At 46.3% G+C, this 25,819-nt stretch overlaps 1 protein-coding gene and 1 long non-coding RNA gene across 2 annotated transcripts in view; one reads left to right on the top strand and one right to left on the bottom strand.

Moving 5' to 3' along the window:
* Nucleotides 1-1,289: 1,289 nt before the first annotated feature.
* LOC130282037 (peroxisomal N(1)-acetyl-spermine/spermidine oxidase-like) overlaps nucleotides 1,290-25,819 on the bottom strand; it is a 68,215-nt gene continuing 43,685 nt past the window's right edge. Inside the window, exon 7 of the mRNA XM_056529870.1 lies at nucleotides 1,290-1,918. Within this exon, the coding sequence (XP_056385845.1) occupies nucleotides 1,769-1,918 (150 nt within the window). The 3' untranslated portion in view covers nucleotides 1,290-1,768. The remainder of the gene's footprint in view (nucleotides 1,919-25,819) is intronic.
* Nucleotides 7,964-9,420, top strand: LOC130282038 (uncharacterized). Its single transcript, XR_008846223.1, has 3 exons — nucleotides 7,964-8,528; nucleotides 8,620-8,711; nucleotides 8,897-9,420. It is a non-coding gene; the product is annotated as an uncharacterized LOC130282038 (long non-coding RNA).

Below are 25,819 nucleotides of genomic sequence, written 5' to 3' on the forward strand. Positions count from 1 at the left end.
CCCCAGATTAACCCCCCTCCCCCCAGACCCAGTATGCAGGTAGTAGTACCCCTAGGTTATCATTAGACCCCCCCAGGGCCCCGGCTGGTACCTGTTCTGCTGCTGTAGTTGCCGGGAGGAATTCAGGGGCTTAATTAGGGCAGAATCTTGCTTGCGCTGTTGCTACGCGCACTGCGCACCTCACCGCGTAGCTGTACGCACTGGGGGCGGGGTGATCCTCCTGAATTCGCTTCCCACCGGCAACTACATGCTGTAATCTACAGCTGAGCCGGGGCGGGCACGAAAATAGGAGCCGGAGGCTGAGCGGCTTTAGTTTTGTCCTCCCGCTCCAGGCTCTCGCACTGCTGGCCCAGCCGGCCAACAGGGTGAGCTGCCGAACCGGGACAGAGGCAGGAGGACAGCAAGCATCAGCACTGCACGGGGCCCCAAGCAATTGCTTGGTTTGCCTGTCCTGTAGCGACAGGCCTGATGTCAGTAATACTATTACTACTACAACCCCCATCATGCTATACCAGGATATTGATGGGGGTTGTTGTCAGTCTGTCAATATAAGAGGTCCTCTTAAACTCAGGTGACAGGCTATCAACATTATTGCTCTTTGAGTTAGTCACAAAATTTACGGTGGGGGTCTGACCACTGGGACACCTACTGAAGAATAGAGGAGTAATGTCCCTGGAAATGGAGAGAGTGGACCAGCGCTCTATGCATTCTCTACGGAGAGGCACTGCTCCAGAAACCATGAATAGAGTGTTGTCATGTATGTGCAGTGTGTTGTGTACAGTAGTGGGAGAATATTAACCCGTTAAGGAGTTTTTGCACTTTCGTTTTTTCCTCCTTAACTTTTAAAAATCATAACCCTTTCAATTTTGCACCTAAAATGTCATATTCTGGCTTATGTTTTGCGCCAGCAATTCTACTTTGCAGTGACATAAACATAAAAAACTTAAAAAGCACTCTCTCAAATTATCACGCACAGTAAGTTTAAAAACACTTCATAGGTCGTAAAGAACTGAACATTGTCATTTGTTGTGTTTTCAGCATATTTAATGAAATCAAAAGCTATTTCAATCAAACTTTTAACAACATTTTAACTGGTCACATTACAATTTAACATAGGACCCCTTATTTGATAGCAGCTTCACAGGTCTTGCATCCATTGAATTGCCGGGACCCCTGCGATCTCTGGGAAGGGATCCCGACTTTCTCAGTGAGAAGCGTGTTTCATCTTTTTGGCACTCCCTTGGAAATCAGTGCTCCATTGACTTCTAAGGGAGTGCCAAAAAGATGAAACACGCTTCTCACTGAGAGAGTTGGGATCCTGTCCCAGAGATCGCAGGGGTCCCAGAAGCACGCACTCCTTACTGAGTACAGGTTCCTGTTTAGGGGATTGTGGGGGATCCGAACACTGGGACCAGATCAGCTACTTATTCCCTATACACAGGATAGGGGACAAGTTAATTTTAGCTGGATCTCTCCTTTTATGTATTTACATATGCTCATACTCCTATGGGACGTATTGAAATATGTTTACCGAGATAAGAATTCCCCTTTAAGAGTACCCCCTGATTTAAAAAAAAAAATGCACACAGAAAAGCATTTATTTTGCCACTATACTGAACAGTAAATAATACACAAAAAAAGTAAATCATTGAATAATTTGAATAAATGTCCTACTTATTTTAATAAGTAGTAAATGAATAACAAATATGCATAAAAATATAAAATATAAATATATTGCTGCAGTTTTGTTTGCAGATGGCCTTTTTTCTTAGAGCTTGGCTTTGCTATTGGTCACCTCGATTTCAGGATATTTGTCAATTAAGCGCTGTGCTTCTCTCCAACCAGACATGAGGGCTCCATGAGTTGTTGAATAGAAGTTTCTTATTGTGGCTTCTCCAGCAAAAAGAATCTGCAACGGCTAAAGAAGGCATTGAGTTAGAACCAAAACACAAACTACTTCTCGGTTTACAAAATACAGAAAATACATGATTAATGTACATGGCTCAGCTTTTAGCACATAACTCTTTACATCAATCACTAAAAGAAGATAGGGAGATGGGAAGGCGTAGGCATGCCGGCTGTGGCTCAGCATGCCTATGGCATTTGAGCTGCTAAGATAAAAGACTATTTTATACCTTTACTAAGAGCCATTTGTTACATGTGTGTCTGTCGTTACCTCTAAGCAGTAGCTCAATCCCCTCCCATCTTCAGCTGCAGCTTCCCTCATTGTAGTGATGACGCCCAGGCCAGGAGTATTCAGCCTTTTGCTCACACCTATGGCTGGGCTGTTTTTACCCCAATCAGTCATTTTAGCCTTGCTTGCAATAGAAGTTTACTTCTTGTTTCTGGCTCTGCACTTTTGAACTCCGGTGTGATTATGTTTTCTACTTTGTCTTAGTGACCTGACTATTCTCTGCCTGCCAGTTCTGTACCTTGCTGCTATCTTGGTATTGACCTGGCCTGCCTGACCTTGCTTTGTTTGTCTGTTTGTCAGTTTGATGGTAACTGTTTTGTGCTCCCTGCTTTGTAATTTTGATAACCCTTTGTGTTCTGAGTTGTTCCCTGACTTCTGTACTGTTTTTTTTTTTTTTTTTGCATTATTATGTTGACATTCCTACTCCCTGCACTTATCCATTATAGGGACTGTTGCCCAGTTGAGGGTCTGTCATGCAAGCTCAGGGCTGCATGTATCCCTGCCTAATGTGACATTGCAGGCTCAAATACTGCTTCTGCTGCTTTCCTGTTGCTATGGATGCCATGGTGGCTTTGGTAGAGCAGATGCAGGGACTTCCTTAACTAGTCCAGAGTCTAACAAATCAGGTTTAAGCCAGGAGTAATCTCAGATTTCGGCCTCTAGACCTCCTAAAATGGTAGCAGTTGAACCGAAGTTAAAAATTACCAGCTTTTTCGTGAAAGTTGTAGGCTATATTTTCGTATGAAGCCTCAATCTGCTTGTACAGAGGGTGGGAATTGTGATGTCCCTCCCCAAGGTAACTACCAGAGGGCTTTTTCTTTTCCACCTTCTGTGGATGTTTTTGTTTGCCTCCTTAGATCTGCTGTATGATGAACCTGATAGAGTGGCTTATGCAGAAACGCAATTAGTGAGTCCAAAGCACTGAGGCATACTGCACTGAAATTTGCAATTGGTATCCTGCTTCAGGCTGGAATGATCAGGCTCTGAAGTGTCCATTTAGACTTTGATTGTCTGATTGATCTTCTGGTTGCTTATGCCCCTCCTGACACCCTAGAGCAGACAAGGACTTAGGCAACTCGCATAGACTTGAATCTTAGAGAGCGGATGCATGAACGATCTCCTACTTTATCTACCAACCCATTTTCTCGCTCTCCTTCTCTATCCTCCACTTACCCACCTCAGGTGGTTTTTGATTATGAGGCCAAGCAAGTTGGTATTATGCCATCTTAAGAGAGAAGGAACCTTGGAAGGAACAAGGGTCTATGCTACGAGTCTGTCCAGGATGTCAGCATCTGGGAAATGCCAAGCGCCTAAGTGGTTGTCAAAGAGATCACTCAGGTGCACAGGTATTCCCAAATGACTGTTTTCCCATGTTGTCTATAAAGTGTCCCATTCTAACATGTGTGTTGATAATACTCCCCTGTCAGGTGGACAAGTGTCACAAACCACACCTGAGGTGGGACTGCTATTGGGTTCACTCCACTTTAAAAAGGTAAAATTTCTGGTGTTAAACAATGTGTCTGTTAATTTAATTATGGGTCTGCAACGCTATAATGCCATAATCCAGATTGACTGGTGCTTTAGAGAATTGATCAGAGGGGGTTTAAACTGTTTGACAAACTGTATCTCTGACTGTGTAGGGATTGCAGAAGATAGATTTACATCAATGGTGCGGAATTTGGAATAATGTAAGCACTGTCACAGATCAGGATAACTGAAATAAGTTAACTGAATTTTATTTAATAAATAACATGTGACATGTTTCAGGGACGGTCTGTTCCCTTTCTCAGACATTACGAAGTGTGCAAGGTAGAAAGCTGCAGCCACCCAGGAAGTAACTACTACTACAATCATTACCCGTGAGGATGCATATGTGAATTGAGCCTATTGAGAGCTGTGCCTCGTTTATTCATTGCACAACACTTTCCAGTGAGTCTTATCCTATTATTGGTGACTCTGCTTTACAGCTAAGTTCCTGCACATTGGAGCACTTGTGTTTTTTTTGTTTAGGAATTAGGGAGTTCAGTTTGTTTCTAAATTCTGGGAAGTTTTTTGTAATTAGAGGTAAAATTGTCACTCTCTCAAACCCCCATCGAATAGGCAGACTGAGAGAATGAACCAAATTGTGGAAAAAGTACTTCAGATGATATGTGGCACACAAGATGAATGGGTCTTGTTTCTGCCCCAGGCGGAGTTTGCCCTAAATAATCATGGAAATATCTCTATAGGCATGTCTCCCTTCTATTGTGTCTATGGGTTGCACCCTTAGTTCTTGCTGTGAGAATAAATCTAGCAATCCTGGGCTCAGGTTCAAGAGAACCTGAAGCATGCCCAAGAAATCCAACAAAAACATTCCAACAAGAGACATACTTGTAGCACAAAATTTAAGATAGGTGAGAAGGTTTGGCTCTCAACCAAAAATTTACGTCTCAAGGTACCATCAGGAAAAATGACCTCCTGCTTCATTGAGCCCTATGAAGTATCTGAAGTCATAAATCCAGTCTGTTATAAGTTCAAATAACCAAGATCATTCACAATTTACAATGCATTTCATCAGTGATTGTTCAAAAAACATGTTCCCTCCCTGTTTCTAAACTTCTCCTCCTGTTGAAATTGATGGCAAACTTGTACGAAGCATCTAAGATTTTTGACAGTATCTCGTACATTGGAGGGGTCATGGTCGGAGAAAACGTTGTGGGTCCCAGCCTCTTCTATTCATGCTCCCGCCCTCATTAAGAGAATTCAGACCTTTCATCTGGACAAACCTTGCCAACATTAAAGGGAGGGAGCCTGTTACAGGTTTACCTGATAAATACCCAAAGGGAGCTGGGAGATAGAGGCTGCCCCATTTCAGATCAGATATAAAGACTACAGACTAGCTAGGCAAAGCCACAGGATAGCTTATGATTCTTAAGATGTCCTTACGTTTTGAAGACAAGCATAAAGATTTCTGTGAGATAATGCTACCATGTGACACATAATGGAAAGTGAATTCTCAGTACTATTGACACAGGCTAGACTGCAGAGCAGGTTGTAAGGAATCCCCTCATCTATTCTATCATACAGTCAGAATAGACATAGTTGGAGGCCCATGGTGATGTCACAACTGTGATATGGTTAGAAATCACCAGGATATCAATCAGAATGCAGTCAGTAAAACAAAAAGCAAAACTGATAAACAGGAGACTACACAACAGGACAAGTCAAGAGCATGGCCAAGGTTGGGATCAATATCTAGTTCCAAAGATAAATGCTTGTCCAGGTCATCATTCAATACAGAGTACACAATACATGTTATATAATGAAAACACAAAATGTGCGACTGGGACTATCACTAGGCCTACTCAAGAATAATAACAAAAATACAGAGTGCTCTAAAGCAAACCCGGCAACCTTTGGGCCCAAAAAAAAAACGGAAAGCAAATAATGTTAGCACTTGGGTACCTTTGATATATTAAAAATAATATTATTAAAATATCCAAATCATAAGACAAGTTGTGAGATGAACCATAATACAGTACTTTTATTAACCTGACACCTATATATAAAGTTTAGCTCTGCCTTTATGGCAATTGAGCTTGGAAGGAAAACATGATTTTGTAACTCTGCTGACAACCATCAGCTTACGCTATGTTCTCATCAGTGTTTTGGAGTTTGGTTAGGGAGCATACCATATATACTCGAGTATAAGCCGAGTTTTTCAGCACAATTTTTCCGCCCTCAGTGGTCTTCAACCTGCGGACCTCCAGAGGTTTCAAAACTACAACTCCCAGCAAGCCCGGGCAGCCATCGGCTGGGAGTTGTAGTTTTGAAACCTCTGGAGGTCCGCAGGTTGAAGACCACTGCGGCCTTCGACATCATCCAGCCCCCCCCCTCTCACCCCCTTTAGTTTTGTACTCATCTCCGCTCGGCGGGACGTTAGTGTGCGCTGGTCCGGTGCTGCAGGACTGTCCGGTGGGGAGGTCGTCCGGTGGGATAGTGGTTCTGGGCTGCCATCTTCACCGGGGGGGGCCTCTTCTCCGTGCTTCGGGCCCGGCCCCGGAATAGTCACGTTGCCTTGACGACGACGCAGCGGGACGTTCATTACCAACGTCGCTCTGCGTCATGGTCAAGGCAACACCTCTATTCCGGGCCCGAAGCGCGGAGAAGAACCCCCCCGGTGAAGATGGCAGCCCGGAACCACTATCCCACTGGACGACCTCCCCACCGGACAGTCCTGCAGCACCGGACCAGCGCACCCTAACGTCCCGCCGAGCGGAGGTGAGTACAAAACTAAAGGGGGTGAGAGGGGGGGGGGGGGCTGGATGATGTCGAAGGCCGCAGTGGTCTTCAACCTGCGGACCTCCAGAGGTTTCAAAACTGCAACTCCCAGCAAGCCCGGACAGCCGATGGCTGCCTGGGCTTGCTGGGAGTTGTAGTTTTGAAACATCTGGAGGCCCGCAGGTTGAAGACCACTCTATCAGACATTGACAAGCGGTGAGGATGAAGGGGGGGGGGCTGTTGACATGTGGTGATGATGACAAGGGGATGATGAAGGGGGGGTGTGGGATGATGACAAGGGGATGATGAAGGGGGGGTGGGATTATGACAAGGGGATGATGAAGGGGGGGGTGTGGGATGATGACAAGGGGATGATGAAGGGGGGGTGGGGATGATGACAAGGGGATGATGAAGGGGGGTGGGGATGATGACAAGGGGATGATGAAGGGGGGGAGGGGACGATGACAAGGGGATGATGAAGGGGGGGTGGGATGATGACAAGGGGATGATGAAGGGGGGTGTGGGATGACAGGGTGATGATGATGAGGGTGTTAATGACGGGGGTCTGGATGATGACAGGGGGGATGATGTATTTCTTCCCATCCTAGGCTTATACTCGAGTCAATAACTTTTTTTTTTTTTTTTTTTTTTTTTTTTTTTTTTTTTTTTTTTTTTTTTTTTTTTTTTTTTTTTTTTTTTTTTTTCCCCTGGGATTTTGGGGTGAAATTAGGGGCCTCGGCTTATATTCGGGTCGGCTTGTACTCGAGTATATACGGTAGTTACAACTGCTGATAATGGGGCTGTGATGGAGGTGGTGACAGCTGACATCAACGGAACCCAACAGGTCCCATACACTTTGAATGGGGACAGTTGGGGTTCAGTTAAATGATTGTTATTTTTCATGATTGATAATTTTAAAAAAACCTGACATTGAGGTCATTATAACAGAATCAGCGAGTAGGTATCATTTGCTTGATCTCTCTCTGTTATCTGTACATGTCTGCAGCTTTGAGCATGATATAGAGCTGAAAATCAGTGGACTTTCCAGATGGTAATGTGGTTAAGTAAGTAACAAACCATAACTAGAAACATAAAGACTCATGCAACCACAGTAGAGAAAGACATTGCTCGAAGATAACATTGACATTGCTCTGATATTTTTAACCATTTAGGTTTTTATTGTTTTAATAAAATCTGCATTTTTTTCAAAACTTTATGTCTCAAACAATTATTCACTGTGTACCCTAGGGTAGTATTCTTGAGGTGTGGTTAATCTTTGTTACAGTAGAGAAAGAGTTTAAATGACAAAATCTAGTGGAACACTGAATCACGTCAACATTTAGGCACAGTCATATACAGACATTCTAAAGATACAACAATAACTATTTAGGTACAATTAACTATACTTATACTTTGGGGATATCAAACTATAGTTAGAACCCCTAGAGCCCTATAGTTAGAGCTCTATATGTCTACATTTACATGATCATGTATTTACCTGTTCTCTAGCCTGACAATCGTTCTAATGATAAATTAAGATTTTAGTTTAGCTACTACTTTTTATGTTTTTAACATAGCAAAGATGCCTGAGAGTCAGAATTATCTGTTTACTGATTACAAGATTTGTAACGATTGTTTTGTTCTTTACTGAGCCAGGGAAGGATAAAGCTGCATGCTATAGACACTTAGAACAAGTGGCAAGGACCAAAAACCTTGATCTTCAGTAGCCAATTGCCTTATAAAACTGGTACAGCTACAAAACCAGAGAAGGAGACTGCAGGCCATGGAAGAAAACTGGAACAAGGGAAGGAAGTGTTGCCTAGCAACTGGGCATGGCCAGTGGGCATTTGCATATGTACAGAGATATTGCTACACAACCTGGTTAATCCACTGTCTGACATTTATTATAGTATTGTAGTATATAGTATCCCAAGGAAGAGTCCAAGACAATGAGGAATTTCTAAACTTTGAACACAAACTACACTACATGATCTGTAACCATGTGAGCTCGGAGACCATGAAGAAAGTCTTGGCCAGGTGAGGAGCGAAGAGATCTACCACCACCCAGATGGCAGTGAGTGAGCAGAGTGGAAAATAAATTAATAACGAAGTCCAAGGATGCAAAGGATCATCTTTTAAGGTTTTTTTTTCTTTCTTTGGTCAAGGCAAGTATACAGTTTGGATGAATAACATGAACAAGATCCAGATGTGTCAAGAGTCCTTGACTGCATTAAGATTCTTGTTGGCTGGAAGACAAGTAAGGGCAAAATAGAATTGCGAAAATCGAGCCCATTGAGCTGCACAAGGATGAAATCCATAAGCAAACTGAAGGTATTCTAGATTTTATCTTCCTGAAGATGACAGCAAATTATATCCTAAATGGAAGAATATTTAGTACAGAAGAAGCCACATGAATGAAACCTTAATCCTTTAATTATGCAGGGAAAACACTACACCTACTCCAAATGATGAGGTATCAACCTTAGGAAGAATGGAAATTTGTAATCCTGATAATGAAAAGCTGGGACAGAAGATGACTGAAGGCCTAAACTGCAGAAGTTGGCTAATCTTGGAAGGGAGGGGGAATGGCCGTCCTGCCCCCTCCCATAGACATGAATGGAGGGGGCATGGTGTGACATCACAAGGGGGCGTGGTTTTACATCACGTCTCCAGTCCTGGATACTCAGAGGTTTCCGAGAATAGAGCAGCAGCCAGCACAGAATTCCGGGTGCTGCACAGAGATCGAGGGGGGGGTCCACGTGTTAAGTCATCTTATCCCCTATCCTTTGGATAGTGGATAAGATGTCTATGGGTGGCGTACCCCTTTAGTACAGCCCTGAGATTACCAGAAGCGGATACCTATTTCACTTTGACTTCATTTATGTAAAAGGATCCATCTTTTTTGTAACCATAAAAAATTTGTCTCCAGGAGATATAATGGACACCCTAATAAAACATCTCAAGATTATCTTTAAAGGCTAGGGACACCTTTTTACTGTTTCTGTTTATTGTTCATAAGTTTCCTCTATGCAAAATAAGCAACTTTCTAAATAGTCTTTATTAGATTTTTCCTACAATTTAGCTGCTACAAAGATAAGATCTAAGATAAGATAAGGTCTGAAAGACTTTCTGCCCTCTCAGTGTCAGAGATAACAGCATGGAAGGGATTACATACCAGGCTCAGAAAGTAGACAGGGGTGTGAGAAACCCTGTAGGAAAGCTCACAAAGTCTGGAAAGTGAGTGGAGTGCAGATTAAAGGCAGTCTGTTGGGAAGAATCATATAGACCAGGGGCGGACATATCACTTGTTCAGCCGGTTCGGCTGCACAGGGGCCCAGCGTGTTAGGGGGCCCCCCTAGTAGCCCAGGTTACAGCCTGGCCCCCTGCCAGTACTTCATACTCTATGCTGCAGCAACAGGTCCCGGACCTGCCGCTGACAGCAGTAATTTACCTTTAAACCGGCCGGGCGAGAGGACAGGCCAGGGGCTGATGGGAACAGACGTGCCCCGCGCAGGCACGCACGTCTGTTCCAAGCCCCTGACGTCACGTGTCATGGCCTCTGACCCCGGCAGAAGCGACAGGAGCAGCAAACCCTCCCGCCTCACAGCCGCATCGCTGAGCAGATAAGGTGAGGAGAGCGACGGTCGGGTGCAGGGCGGGGAGGGGTGGGGAGCGGATTGTAATGATGAAGAAGAGGACAGGAGGGGTGTTGAAGAGGTTGGTGATGTAATGATAAGAAGGATTAGGTGTCTGGGAGAGCGTAGTGTTCATAAGGAGGACCAGAAGGGGGGTCAGGGGTGTAGTGATTAGGGGGTTTAATGTTGATGAGAAGGACTGGGGGGGGTGTCAGCTGTGTAATAATGATGAGGTGCTTAAGGTATATGGGGTGATGAGGAGACTGAGGATGGAGTGTGTGGGGTGTATGGGGTGATGAGACTGAGGATGGTGTGCATGGGGTGTATGGGGGTGATGAGGAGACTGAGGATGTGTTGCGTGGGGTGTATGGGGTGATGAGGAGACTGAGGATGGAGTGCATTCGGGTATATGGGGTGATGAGGAGACTGAGGATGGAGTGCATGGGGTATATGGGGTGATGAGGAGACTGAGGATGGAGTGCATAGGGTGATGAGGAGACTGAAGATGGAGTGCATGGGGTGATGAGGAGACTGAAGATGGAGTGCATGGGGTGATGAGGAGACTGAGGATGGAATGCATGGGGTGTATGCGGTGATGAGGAGACTGAGGATGGAGTGCATAGGGTGATGAGGAGACTGAGGATGGAGTGCATAGGGTGATGAGGAGACTGATGATGGAGTGCATGGGGTGTATGCGGTGATGAGGAGACTGAGGATGGAGTGCATGGGGTATATGGGGTGATGAGGAGACTGAGGATGGAGTGCATGGGGTATATGGGGTGATGAGGAGACTGAGGATGGAGTGCATAGGGTGATGAGGAGACTGAAGATGGAGTGCATGGGGTGATGAGGAGACTGAGGATGGAATGCATGGGGCGTATGCGGTGATGAGGAGACTGAGGATGGAGTGCATAGGGTGATGAGGAGACTGGGGATGGAGTGCATAGGGTGATGAGGAGACTGATGATGGAGTGCATGGGGTGTATGCGGTGATGAGGAGACTGAGGATGGAGTGCATGGGGTATATGGGGTGATGAGGAGACTGAGGATGGAGTGCATGGGGTATATGGGGTGATGAGGAGACTGAGGATGGAGTGCATGGGGTGTATTTGGTGATGAGGAGACTGAGGATGGAGTGCATGGGGTGTATGGGGTGATGAGGAGACTGAGGATGGAGTGCATGGGGTAATGAGGAGACTGAGGATGGAGTGCGTGGGGTGTATGGGGGTGATGAGGATGGAGTGCATGGGATGTATGGGGTGATGAGGAGACTGAGGATGGGGTGCATGGGGTGCATGGGGTGATGAGGAGACTGAAGATGGGGTGTATGGGGGTGATGAGGAGACTGAGGATGGAGTGCATGGGGTGATGAGGAGACTGAGGATGGAGTGCATGGGGTGATGAGGAGACTGAGGATGGAGTGCATGGGGTGATGAGGAGACTGAAGATGGAGTGCATGGGGTGATGAGGAGACTGAAGATGGAGTGAATGGGGTGTATGCGGTGATGAGGAGACTGAGGATGGAGTGCATAGGGTGATGAGGAGACTGAGGATGGAGTGCATGGGGTGTATGCGGTGATGAGGAGACTGAGGATGGAGTGCATAGGGTGATGAGGAGACTGATGATGGAGTGCATGGGGTGTATGCGGTGATGAGGAGACTGAGGATGGAGTGCACGGGGTGATGAGGAGACTGAGGATTGAGTGCATGGGGTGTATGGGGTGATGAGGAGACTGAGGATGGAGTGCATGGGGTGTATGGGGTGATGAGGATGGAGTGCATGGGATGTATGGGGTGATGAGGAGACTGAAGATGGAGTGCATGGGGTGTATGGGGTGATGAGGAGACTGAGGATGGGGTGTATGGGGTGATGAGGAGACTGAGGATGGAGTGCATAGGATGATGAGGAGACTGAAGATGGGGTGATGAGGAGACTGAAGATGGAGTGCATGGGATGTATGCGGCGATGAGGAGACTGAGGATGAAGTGCATGGGGTGTATGGTGTGATGAGGAGACTGAGGATGGGGTGCATGGGGTGATGAGGAGACTGAGGATGGGGTGCGTGGGGTGTATGGGGTGATGAGGAGACTGAGGATGGAGTGCATGGGGTGTATGGGGTGATGAGGAGACCGAGGATGGGTTGTGTGGGGTGTATGGGGTGATGAGACTGAAGATGGGGTGCGTGGGGTGTATGGGGGTGATGAGACTGAGGATGGGGCCCGTGGGGTGTATGGGGTGATGAGGAGACTGAGGATGGGGTATATGGGGGTGATGAGGAGACCGAGGATGGGTTGTGTGGGGTGTATGGGGTGATGAGACTGAGGATGGGGTGCGTGGGGTGATGATTAGACTTAGAATGGGTTGTGTGGGGTGTATGGGGGAGATAAGGAGACTGAGGATGTGTTGCGTTGGGTGTATGGGGTGATGAGGAGACTGAGGATGGGTTGTGTGGGGTGTATGGGGGAGATAAGGAGACTGAAGATGGAGTGTGTGGGGTGTATGGGGGAGATGAGGAGATTGAGGATGGGGTGTGTGGGGTGTATTGGGTGATGAGGAGACTGAGGATGGGGTGTGTGGGGTGTATGGGGGAGATAAGGAGACTGAGGATGTGTTGCGTGGGGTGTATGGGGTGATGAGGAGACTGAGGATGGGTTGTGTGGGGTGTTTGGGGGAGATAAGGAGACTGAGGATGGAGTGTGTGGGGTGTATGGGGGAGATGAGGAGACTGAGGATGGGGTGTGTGGGGTGTATGGGGGAGATGAGGAGACTGAGGATGGGTTGCGTGGGGTGTATGGGGTGATGAGGAGACTGAGGATGGAGTGCGTGGGGTGTATGGGGTGATTCAGTGGTGTACAGTGGTTGGCAGTATTATATTCAGGGGTACAGTATTTGGCAGTATTATATTCGGGGGTACAGTGGTTGGCAGTATTATATTCGGGGGTACAGTGGTTGGCAGTATTCCGGGGGTACAGTGGTTGGCAGTATTATATTCATGGAGTACAGTGGTTGGCAGTATTATATTCAGGGGTACAGTGGTTGGCAGTATTATATTCAGGGGTACAGTGGTTTGCAGTATTATATTCAGGGGTACAGTGGTTGGCAGTATTATATTCGGGGGTACAGTGGTTGGCAGTATTATATTCAGGGGTACAGTGGTTGGCAGTATTCCGGGGGTACAGTGGTTGGCAGTATTATATTCAGGGGGTACAGTATTTGGCAAGGTTATAATGATTATTGTCATCATACAGAGGATGAGGATCTACTGACAAATTATGGAACCAATGATGTCCAGGTGTCAGACTCTACAGAGAAGATGGAAGAAATCCTGGTGTCTGGACCAGAGGAAGAAGAAAAGTAAAGACAACAGAGAAGACGTCACTCAGGTCAGTGATATCATTGTGTATTTTCCTAACTGTCCCATCAGAGCTGTAGTCACTGATATCATTGTGTAGTCTCCTGACTGTCCCATCAGCTGTAGTCACTCCAGACATGATGGGAGTTGCAGCTTTCCAACATCTCGGGAGCCACTTGAACCAAGGTGATTGGTGGGGGTCCCATGAGTCAGACCCCCACCATAAAAATGGACTGTTTATTTTAAAATGCCTGAGCCTATTTTTGGTCCCAGTCTGGCCCTGCCTGTGAGTCACTTCTATCACTAAGGATAAGAAGCCAAGGAACCAGGGGGTGCCAAGGGGTGTCGTGCTAAGTCCAGGGGTGCGAATGTAAAGGGGAGCACTGCCCTCTGCCTCCCAGCTAGATACGGGTCAGGCTGACCCGGGGGAGTACTCACTGGGCCGCACACTGAGAGGGACAGGGGCCACCCGGAGCCCACCTCAGGAGCCGTTCCATCCACCTGTGGTAGACAAGGCAAGTGGTGACACTACACGTGCGGGGTAAGTGGAGGCCCACCGGTGGGGTTTAGGTACATGAGGGGGCACAGTGCTGGGGGGGGGGGGGGGGCCCAGGCACATTCTTTGCACAGGGGCCCTCTGCTGTCTGTGTCCACCCCTGATATAGACTGTATACAAGTATAGAGGTAACAAACATAGGGCTCATACAACAAATTGTAGAGGCTGTCCAAGCAAAAGTAAGACAACTCTGTTAAAAATGACCTATAGAGAAAAGTCTGTTTTTGCATGGTAATACATACAAAGAAAGAATAAAATAAACTGCCATTTGCCATTTATTCTGTAAATCTCTCATCATTCTGTTCTAATTATTCAAGTGGGTGGTCTAGCTCAGTGATAAACAGCTCCAGTCAGCAAGGTTAGCTTCCTTCTTGCATGTACATTTCGCTTCTCCTTTCTTCCCTCTTCTTTTCTTTTCCCCACTTTCCCTTCTCTCTAATCTTCCCTTCTTTCCTCTCCTTCAATGACAATTATCTCACTGTTCCTTTTTATTCCCTGTCTTTTCCCCCCTTCCTTTTTTCCTTCACACACAATTGGAATCATTATCCGAAAGCTTTTAAACCTGGCAAATGCTATGCCTCATGTTTCCCTCTTTGCCTACAGAAAAAGCATATCTGTATCCTCTTGTTTTACAAAAGCGGTAAGACTCTACCATGGACCCTTAATGCTAGCGATTCTTCATGTACGTTCCATGTTCAAGTTGATTGAGGGAACTTTTCCCTGACTGCCGTTTAATTTGTTTTATTATTGTTGATATATCTTACTGTAAAACTTTAATAAACACTTATTATTTTAAAAAAATCACAAACCTTTTAATAAATCTCATGCATTTGGAAAATAACTGCTCTGTGTAGGACAGCCCACTTGACTACAAAGCCAAAAATAAGCAGAGAATTACAGAAATAAATGACAAAACATATTGAAACATTTTCAATAAAACTACATATAAATGTTCTCAGGTAGGGATGAGGGAATCGAATCTGACGAAACCGAATTCGTTACGAATTTCAGAAAAAAATTGTCTTGCAACGAATGCAAATATCGCCGTGATTCAATCACGCGAATCGCTTCATTAAACTCCATTTAGTGCGGTTCAGGCTCCAGGGCATCTAAAATGGCGGATCCACATGTGAGGACATGGGGCAAGGAATCCTGGGAAGGCGGGATGACCCTAAATCACATGCAGCATGCAGCCTATCAGCAGCCATCCACCCCTGTGATGTCACAGTCCTATATAATCGGCAGCCATCTTGCAGCCAGTCACTTCAGCCTTTTAGTGATGAGAGAGAGAGAGAGAGAGAGACAGACAGCAGTGTGTGTTGCACAGAAAAGCATTTTTACAGCAGCGATTCACCTCCCAGTCACATCAGCATTCTATCGCAGAGAGGGACAGAGAGCAGTGCGTTGCACAGAAAAGCTTTTTTTACAGCAGCGTTTCACCTCCAGCCCAAATCCAGCCTAGAAGCACTGATAGGGAAGGGAGTGAGATTGAGAGAGAATTTTGGGTGTAGTACACAGCGACTGCGTGCTACAGCACTGGTGTGTACAAGAACTGAAAAGCTAATAGCAGCCAACCAATTAGGGTGAGCAGAGCACTAAAAGCATATTGCCCTCTATTAAGTGTAACCTGTGTGTACATCTAAGTGGTGTACCATTTTGTTCCTGTTAAAGCCTTAAGGGCCTAGATACTGTGAAAGGCCAGGCAAAAGTACATACCTGCTGGGGTTGTAGACAAATACTGTTTTAAGCGTACTGGAGCGCATTGTCCTCCCCTCATAAGTGCATACCACATACGGACATCTAAGTGGTGTACTATTTTGTCCCTTTTAAAGTCTTAAGGGCCTTGATACTGTGAAAGGCCAGCCGAAAGTACCCACCTGCTGGTATTGTAGACAAATACTGTTTTAAGCGTAGTGGAGCGTATTGTACTCCCCTCATATACACACTAAGTATATCATAAGTGCCAGGACATGCACAGAGGAGTGGCAGAGGCCTAAATTCATCAGGTAGAGGTCGCAGCAGACTAGGGGCGACTGGCAGCAGGAGTTGCAGCGAGAGGCCTGAGCTCCCGGTATCAGCTAGCGGTCGTGTCTCGACCAGCAACCCATCTGCCCTCATCGATTGGTTAACACGGTCATCCACTTCATCACAAGTGACATCTGACATCCCCAGTCAACAGTCTTTGGGTTCCTCAGACACAACCCTCAGTTGGCATGGCCCGGGAACAGTCCCTGTCCTCCCACTGCCTCTGTCTTATGCTGTTCCCTCCCCACAGAAGTATCTTATGCTGTGGGTTAAGCTCCACTATTTAGTGAGGATGATCTACTAGAGGACAGTCAGGTTACTGCCCAGCCAAGAAGTGGAGGAGACATCTCTTCCTCCGCTAGGCAAGTAGTGATGAGGAGAGTGGTTTGAGCGTTCAGGCTCCTGAAGCAGATACTGTTGAGGAACCTGAGGAGAACATCAGTGACGTGCAGTGACTTGAGAGCCGGGTGCAGAAGGGGCTTCATCATCATCATCAGGAGAAGAGGTTTGCAGGTTGCCCGTGAGGCAGTAGCTGAGCCAGAAAGGTGGTAGCATGGTTGGCAGTCAGCATGGTGGCAAAAGTGGAAAGTCTGGAGCCAAACGTGCCTGTGGTAGGCCACCTGCTTCGTGGCAGCCTTCCTTCCCGGGAGGTAGTGGAACAAGGGTTCCTGGAGTCGATGGCAGTAGCAGTCAATCAGTGCGGACTGTTGGTGGGAAAAATCTGCTACTCGGCGTTGTGGCAGTTTTACATCAAGTATCCGGAGGATGTTAACCTGGCCACGTGCAAGATGTGTCGGCAGAAGGGGCCACCAGCGTCACCATAAAGCGGCCTGGGTGAACTGTGGCTCCGATGTTGGGGTCCAGCCTGCAGCATCACCCAGTGGCACGCCACTCCCTGTTTCAGCCAGCCAAAGCTCCACCACCTCAGCCGAAGGGAGCTGTGTATCATACCCATTTTCTGTCGCTCCAGATGCTCCTGCTCCTCCTACTTTGAGTCAGTCATTCTGCCAGCAATCCATCGGCAAAGCAATGTCCAAGAGACAACAGTATGCACCCATCAATCAGCGCAGAAGCTGAATGTGCTCCTTTCCAAGTTTCTGGTGCTGCAGTCCCTCCCTTTTCAAGTCGTGGACTCTGCACCTTTCAGAGAACTGATGGCTTGTGCCGAGCCGAGGTGGAGAGTTCCAAGCCATCATTTCTTTGCGAAGAAGGCAGTACCAGCCCTGCACAATTTTGTGGAACAGAAGGTGGGCCAGTCCTTAAGCCTGTCGATGTGTACCAAAGTGCACGGCAGTGCTGACGTACGGAGCTGTAACTACGGTCAGGGACAATACATGTCCTTTACGGCCCACTGGGTGAATGTGGTCGCTGCACAGCCACAACAGCAACTTGAACAACAAGAAGAAAACGTCTCAAAAAGCAGGAGGTGCTGAACCCCAAATGCAGTTGTGCATTTATACTGGGGGAGCAGATCCTGCACTTGTGGTCTGTTGCTAAGGGCAATCCCCAGCATAAAATGCATACAATGGGGGATGCCTGCAGCAGACTACACAATGGCATCCTACTCCAGATGAAAGGTGTGGATGTGTAATATATAGAGTAATACATAAATTTATTAATGTAGGTGCACTACTGTTGTAGATGTAAACAGTGACATATGGCTAAACTGATGTTAAAATTTAGACATTAGCCAGTATATCCTTATATGAAGGACATACCTGAGCCTGCACACCAACTCCAAGGTTTCTCAAGTGGCACGGGACCTAACACTAAACCTGCCTGTGCTGTGTGGGCAATACCAGGGGCCAGTGGGCAATTATAGCAGCATTGGGTCCGACTCACAGTCTGCTCCCAGTTACCTCCAGTGTGGCTGGGCACACATACAATGGGAGGAGGGAGGCAGGCTATAAGCCTCACCCAAGTTGGCTAATGTGTTTCCAGCCTCACAGGTGAACCTTAAAGGGGTTATCCAGGAAAAAACTTTTTTTTCTATATCAACTGGCTCCAGAAAGTTAAACAAATTTGTAAATTATTTCTATTAAAAAATCTTAATTCTTTCAGTACTTATGAGCTTCTGAAGTTAAGGTTGTTCTTTTCTGTCTAAGTGCTCTCTGATCACACATGTCTCGGGAACCGCCCAGTTTAAAAGAGGTTTGCTATGGGGATTTGCTTCTAAACTGGGCGGTTCCCGAGACACGTGTCATCGGAGAGCACTTAGACAGTAACTTCAGAAGCTCATAAGTACTGTAAGGATTAAGATTTTTTAATAGAAGTAATTTACAAATCTGTTTAACTTTCTGGAGCCAGTTGATATATAAAAAAAAGTTTTTTCCTGGATAACCCCTTGTGCCTAGAAAGTGATCAAGGCACATTAAATGTGGAGTTTATACACCTCCAAATATAGTATTTAAACAACAAGAAGAACAAACGTGGTCTCAAAAAGCAGGAGGTGCTCAACCCCAAATGCAGTTGTGCATTTATACTGGGGGTGCAGATCCTGCGCTTGTGGTCTGTTGCTAAGGGCAATCCCCAGCATAAAATGCATACAATGGGGGGTGCCTGCAGCAGACTACAAGTGCCACAATGGTATCCTACACCAGATGAAACGTGTGGATGTAGGATGCCCTTGTGGCACTTGTAGTCTGCTGCAGGCATCCCCCATTGTATGCATTCTATGCTGGGAATTGCCCTTAGCAACAGACCAAAAGCGCAGGATCTACTCCCCCAGTATAAATGCACAACTGCATTTGGGGTTGAGCACCTCTTGCTTTTTGATACCACATTTTTTCTTCTTGTTGTTTAAATCCTGTATTTGGAGGTGAATAAACTTCACATTTAATGCGCCTTGATCACTTTCTAGGCAGCATTTAGGTTCACCTGTGAGGCCGGCAACACATTAGCCAACTTGGGTGGGGCTTATAGCCTGCCTCCCTCTTCCCATTGTATATGTGCCCAGCCACACTGGAGGTAACTGGGAGCAGGCTGTGAGTCGGACCTAATGCTGCTGTAATTTCCCACTGGCCCCTGGTATTGCCCATACGGCACAGGTTGGTTTAGTGTTAGGTCCCGTGCCACTTGAGAAACCTTGGCGTTGGTGTGCGGGCTCAGGTATGTCCTTCATATACAGTGGGGATCAAAAGTTTGGGCACCCCAGGTAAAAATTTGTATTAATATGCATAAAGAAGCCAAGGAAAAATGGAAAAATCTCCAAAATGCATCAAATTACAGATTAGACATTCTTAAAATATGTCAACAAAAGTTAGATTTTATTTCCATCATTTACACTTTTAAAATAACAGAAAACAAAAAAATGGCATCTGCAAAAGTTTGGGCACCCTGCAGAGTTAATATCTTGTACTGCCCCCTTTGGCAAGTTTTACAGCTTGTAAACGCTTTTTGTAGCCAGCCAAGAGTCTTTCAATTCTTGTTTGAGGTATCTTTGCCCATTCTTCCTTACAAAAGTCTTCCAGTTCTTTGAGATTTCTGGGCTGTCTGTCACGCACTGCTCTTTTAAGGTCTATCCATAGATTTTCAATTATGTTGAGGTCAGGAGATTGTGAAGGCCATGGCAAAACCTTCAGTTTACGCCTCTTGATGTAATCCCCTGTGGATTTCGAGGTGTGTTTAGGATTATTATCCATTTGTAGAAGCCATCCTCTCTTTAACTTCAGTTTTTTTCACAGATGGCATCAAGTTAGCATCCAAAATTTGCTGAAATTTTATTGAATCAAATTTTCCTTCTACTCGTGAGATGTTCCCTGTGCCACTGGCTGCAATACAACCCCAAAGCATGATTGATCCACCCCCAACAGTTGGACAGAGGTTGGACAGAGGTTCTTTTCATTAAATTCTGTTCCCCTTCTTCTCCAAACGTTCCTTTGCTCATTCCGGCCAAAAAGTTCAATTTTAACCTCATCAGTCCACAGAACTAGTTTCCAAAATGCATCAGGCTTGTCTATATGTTAATTTGCAAGGTTTTTGTGGTGAGGATGTAGAAGAGGTTTTCTTCTGATGACTCTCCCATGAAGACCATATTTGTACAAGTATCTCTTTATAGTGGAATAGTGTACCACAACTCCAGTGTCTGCCAGATCTTTCTGGAGGGATTGTGCAGTCAAACGTGGGTTTTGAATTGTTTTTCTCACAATCCTGCGAGCTGTTCGGTCTGATATTTTTCTTGGTCTTCCAGATCTTGCTTTAACTTCCACTGTTCCTGATGACTGCCATTTCTTAATTACATTCCGAACAGAGGATATTGAAATCTGAAAATGTTTTGCTATCTTCTTATAGCCTTCTCCAGCTTTGCGAGTGTCAACTATTTTCAGTTTCAGATTTCTAGACAACTGCTTAGAAGAACCCATAATGCTGATTGTTGGGGCAAGGTCAGAGGAGTCTGGGCATTTAAAACATTTGAGATTGACATCAACTTCCCAGATGATGATTGAGAACAATCCATGACACTGGTATCTCTCAGATTTGCAAAGGGGGCAGTGCATGCTATAAATTCTGCAGGGTGCCCAAACTTTTACAGACGCCATTTTTTTGTTTTCTGTTATTTTGAAAGTGTTAATGATGGAAATAAAATCTAACTTTTGTTGACATATTATTAGAATGTCTAATCTGTAATTTAATGCCTTTTGGAGATTTTTCCATCTTTCCTTGGCTTCTTTATACACATTAATACAAATTGTTACCTGGGGTGCCCAAACTTTTGATCCCCACTGTAAGGATATACTGGCAAATGTCTCATCAGTTTGAGAGTTAGCCATATATAACTGTTTACATCTACCACAGTAGTGCACCTAAAGTTACAAATTTACAACAGCCACTTGGACAGGTCACACCGCTTCCGCCTCCATGCTCTCATGGCACACGTGTTCAATCTGGTTGTCAAGCGGTTCCTGAAGTGAAGACGTTTCCACACGTTGGGATTCCACCCTCCATATGTTGTACCAACTATACGAACAGAGAAAAGCCATCACCGATTTCTTGATAATGCAAGCGGATAGGGGGACTCCCGTGTGTAACTTATATGTCAACCAGTGGCAGCTCACATGTGACACCTACCGTTTGCTCAGGCCTTTTGTGTAAGCCACATTATTAGTCAGTCGCCCTGATTCGGCAGGGAGTCCTTCCGAGTAACTTGCACAAATGGCACGATGCATACTCGCTTACGTAATGACCGCCGAATTGTCACCATTTGGCAGCAGGATGACTTCTGGCTCTCCACCTTATTAGACCCTCGCTACCAGCACAAAATGGGGGCCTTTTTTACACCCACTGAGAGGGAGGACAAACTGACCTACATACAGAGACATCCTATGTAGTCAGTTGGCTGATGCCTATCTGCGCCATTGTCCATCCTCTCGCAGGTCTGACTCGGGGGGCCCTCTGCATTCACCTACCACTGCCATTGCTGCTGGGGAGGGGTGGGGTGGGAGGAGCAGTACCAGCTCCATCAGCAGCCTGAGTCTACAATAGCTGATTAGTAGCTTTCTTCACCCACATAGTGAAGCAACTCATCAGCAGCAGTTAGACCTGGAACAGGACCTGAACCAGCAGGTGGTGGCATACCTTGACATGACCATGCCAACACACCTTGAAGATCCGCTGGACTTCTGGGCAGCCAAATTTGATTTGTGGCAGCAACTAGCAGAGTTTGCCCCGGCCAATAGTGTGGCATCAGAGCAGGTGTTTAGTGCGGCGAGGGCCATAGTAACCCCAAGGAGAACACGTCTGTCCATGAAAAATGTGAAGAGGAATCCACCCACCAATGCCTGATGCATCAGAGTAGATTGACCATGGAGCCACACCAACACTTCACAAATATGTATAGTGCTAAGCTAAACATATTTAAGGTGCTGCTCCCCAGTTACAGACATTCCTCCGCATCAGACCACAAGTAAGTATTGAGGATAAGCATTACGTAAAATGTAACTTTTAAAAATAATCTTAGGATAAAATATATGTACCCCAAATTTTTTTGAAATCAAACAAAAGGAAAGGTGTGCAAAAAACACCATGTGTCACCTACACCACCAAGTATTGATGTGATGCAAAGACCTCTAGGTGGAAGGGAACAACGTATGGTCCATTGTAACCGGTGGGGGTACAAACTTCCCCTGTAGGACCCTACTCTCGCATTATTAATTCCCTTTTTGGCAAGTGTTACTCGCCCTAAGAAGGGCGGCCCCACACAGGAACCTCTCCCTATTTCGCCCTACAAACACTGCCATTTCCCAGGGTTTTTAGGTGGAAATAGAGAGAATTTCCTGTGTGGGGCCGCCCATTTTAGGGTGAGTAACACTTGCCAAGAAGGGAATTAATAGGGCGAGAGTAGGGCCTTACAATGGAAGTGTTTACCCCCACCTGCTACAATGGACAATACGCTGTTCCCTTCCACCTTTTCGAGGAAAGCGTTACTCGTCTTAAAAAGGGCAGTCCCACATAGGAACCAATCCTTTTCCACCTAAAGACCCTGGGAAATGGCAGTGTTTGTAGGTGGAAATAGGGAGAGGTTCCTGTGTGGGGGCCCCCTTTTTAGGGCGAGTAACACTTGTCAAGAAGGGAATTAATAATGCCAGAGTAGGGCCTTACAGGGGAAGTTTTTACCCCCTCCGGTTACAATGGACAATACATTGTTCCCTTCCACCTTTTAGAGGTCTTTGCATCACATCAATACTTGGTGGGGTAGGTGGCACATGGTGTTTTTTGAACACCTTTCCTTTTGCTTGATTTAAAAAAAAATGTTGGGTCCATATATTTTATCCTAAGCATACGTAATGCATATCCTCAATACCTATTTGTGCACACTCAAGAAAAAAGAAAGATAGCCGGCACAACAGCCTAATACACGGGTGCACACTGCCATGGCATCAGAGTATACAAAAAAAGAGGATTGCAGCAGCACACATTGGTCAAAAAAATTGAGGCTCTTAGCGCACTTTTTGATCAAAACGTGTCCCCCATCCACCACGGGGAGGTGGCCTCATTTAGGATGGGAACCTAGCACAAATTCTGAGCCTAACACTCAACTATCCACTCACCTCTGCTGGGCATATAGCCTCTGACTGGGTGACATGCTGGATCCATTTAAAACTCCACCTGTGAGAAAGGGGGAGGGGTGCACAGCTAAACAGGGTGCCATTACCCCCTGAATTGTACACACAAGAAAAAAAGAAAGATAGCCGGCACAACAGCCTAATACACGGGTGCACACTGCCATGGCATCAGAGTATACAAAAAAAGAGGATTGCAGCAGCACACATTGGTCAAAAAAATTGAGGCTCTTAGCGCACTTTTTGATCAAAACGTGTCCCCCATCCACCACGGGGAGGTGGCCTCATTTAGGATGGGAACCTAGCACAAATTCTGAGCCTAACACTCAACTATCCACTCACCTCTGCTGGGCATATAGCCTCTGACTGGGTGACATGCTGGATCCATTTAAAACTCCACCTGTGAGAAAGGGGGAGGGGTGCACAGCTAAACAGGGTGCCATTACCCCCTGAATTGTACACACAAGAAAAAAGAAAGATAGCCGGCACAACAGCCTAATACACGGGTGCACACTGCCATGGCATCAGAGTATACAAAAAAAGAGGATTGCAGCAGCACACATTGGTCAAAAAAATTGAGGCTCTTAGCGCACTTTTTGATCAAAACGTGTCCCCCATCCACCACGGGGAGGTGGCCTCATTTAGGATGGGAACCTAGCACAAATTCTGAGCCTAACACTCAACTATCCACTCACCTCTGCTGGGCATATAGCCTCTGACTGGGTGACATGCTGGATCCATTTAAAACTCCACCTGTGAGAAAGGGGGAGGGGTGCACAGCTAAACAGGGTGCCATTACCCCCTGAATTGTACACACAAGAAAAAAGAAAGATAGCCGGCACAACAGCCTAATACACGGGTGCACACTGCCATGGCATCAGAGTATACAAAAAAAGAGGATTGCAGCAGCACACATTGGTCAAAAAAATTGAGGCTCTTAGCGCACTTTTTGATCAAAACGTGTCCCCCATCCACCACGGGGAGGTGGCCTCATTTAGGATGGGAACCTAGCACAAATTCTGAGCCTAACACTCAACTATCCACTCACCTCTGCTGGGCATATAGCCTCTGACTGGGTGACATGCTGGATCCATTTAAAACTCCACCTGTGAGAAAGGGGGAGGGGTGCACAGCTAAGCAGGGTGCCATTACCCCCTGAATTGTACACACAAGAAAAAAGAAAGATAGCCGGCACAATAGCCTAATACACGGGTGCACACTGCCATGGCATCAGAGTATACAAAAAAAGAGGATTGCAGCAGCACACATTGGTCAAAAAAATTGAGGCTCTTAGCGCACTTTTTGATCAAAACGTGTCCCCCATCCACCACGGGGAGGTGGCCTCATTTAGGATGGGAACCTAGCACAAATTCTGAGCCTAACACTCAACTATCCACTCACCTCTGCTGGGCATATAGCCTCTGACTGGGTGAAATGCTGGATCCATTTAAAACTCCACCTGTGAGAAAGGGGGAGGGGTGCACAGCTAAACAGGGTGCCATTACCCCCTGAATTGTACACACAAGAAAAAAGAAAGATAGCCGGCACAACAGCCTAATACACGGGTGCACACTGCCATGGCATCAGAGTATACAAAAAAAGAGGATTGCAGCAGCACACATTGGTCAAAAAAATTGAGGCTCTTAGCGCACTTTTTGATCAAAACGTGTCCCCCATCCACCACGGGGAGGTGGCCTCATTTAGGATGGGAACCTAGCACAAATTCTGAGCCTAACACTCAACACAGGTGGAGTTTTAAATGGATCCAGCATGTCACCCAGTCAGAGGCTATATGCCCAGCAGAGGTGAGTGGATAGTTGAGTGTTAGGCTCAGAATTTGTGCTAGGTTCCCATCCTAAATGAGGCCATCTCCCCGTGGTGGATGGGGGACACGTTTTGATCAAAAAGTGCGCTAAGAGCCTCAATTTTTTTGACCAATGTGTGCTGCTGCAATCCTCTTTTTTTGTATTTGTGCACACTAACACTTTTACAAAAGAGACCGTTTTCCTCTGCCTACCTGCCTCAGCTACTATTCTGATCCTGCCACCTGCCTGATGCCACACATCTGATGCCAAGTTCTCCTTTTTTCACCCACCTCCGTCACCGGGTACTGGTATTGCCACCCACCGCACCACTCTGTCACCGGGTCACTTTTAGGACTCCTGATGCTGCTGCTGCCACCTCCAGGCTGTCTCATTCTGCCACCATATGTTCTCCTCATGCTGATGCCAGCTCCAAGCTGTCTCATACTGCCACCATATGTTCTTCTCATGCTGCTGCCACCTCCAGGCTGTGTCATTCAGCCACTACATGTTCTCCTCATGCTTCTGCCAACTCGAGGCTGTGTCATTCAGCTGCTGTTTGGTCTCCTCATGCTGCCGCCACCTCCACGCTGTGTCATTCAGGCATTATATGGTCTCCTCATGCTTCCGCCACCTCCAGGCTGTGTCATTCAGCCACTATATGTTCTCCTCATGCTGCAGCAAACTCCAGGCTGTGTCATTCAGCCACTCTATGCTGCCGCCAACTCCAGGCGGTGTCATTCAGGCACTATGTGGTCTCCTCATGCTGCCGCCAACTCCAAGCTGTGTCATTCAGCCACTATATGTTCTCCTCATGCTGCCGCCACCTCCACCCTGGGTCAGCCACTATATGTTCTCCTTAAGCTGCCACCACCTCCATGCTATGTCATTCAGGCACTATATGGTCTCCTCATGCTGCCGCCACCTCCACGCTTA

Source organism: Hyla sarda, chromosome 7, assembly GCF_029499605.1.
Source record: "Hyla sarda isolate aHylSar1 chromosome 7, aHylSar1.hap1, whole genome shotgun sequence".
In the NCBI taxonomy this organism is placed as follows: domain Eukaryota; kingdom Metazoa; phylum Chordata; class Amphibia; order Anura; family Hylidae; genus Hyla; species Hyla sarda.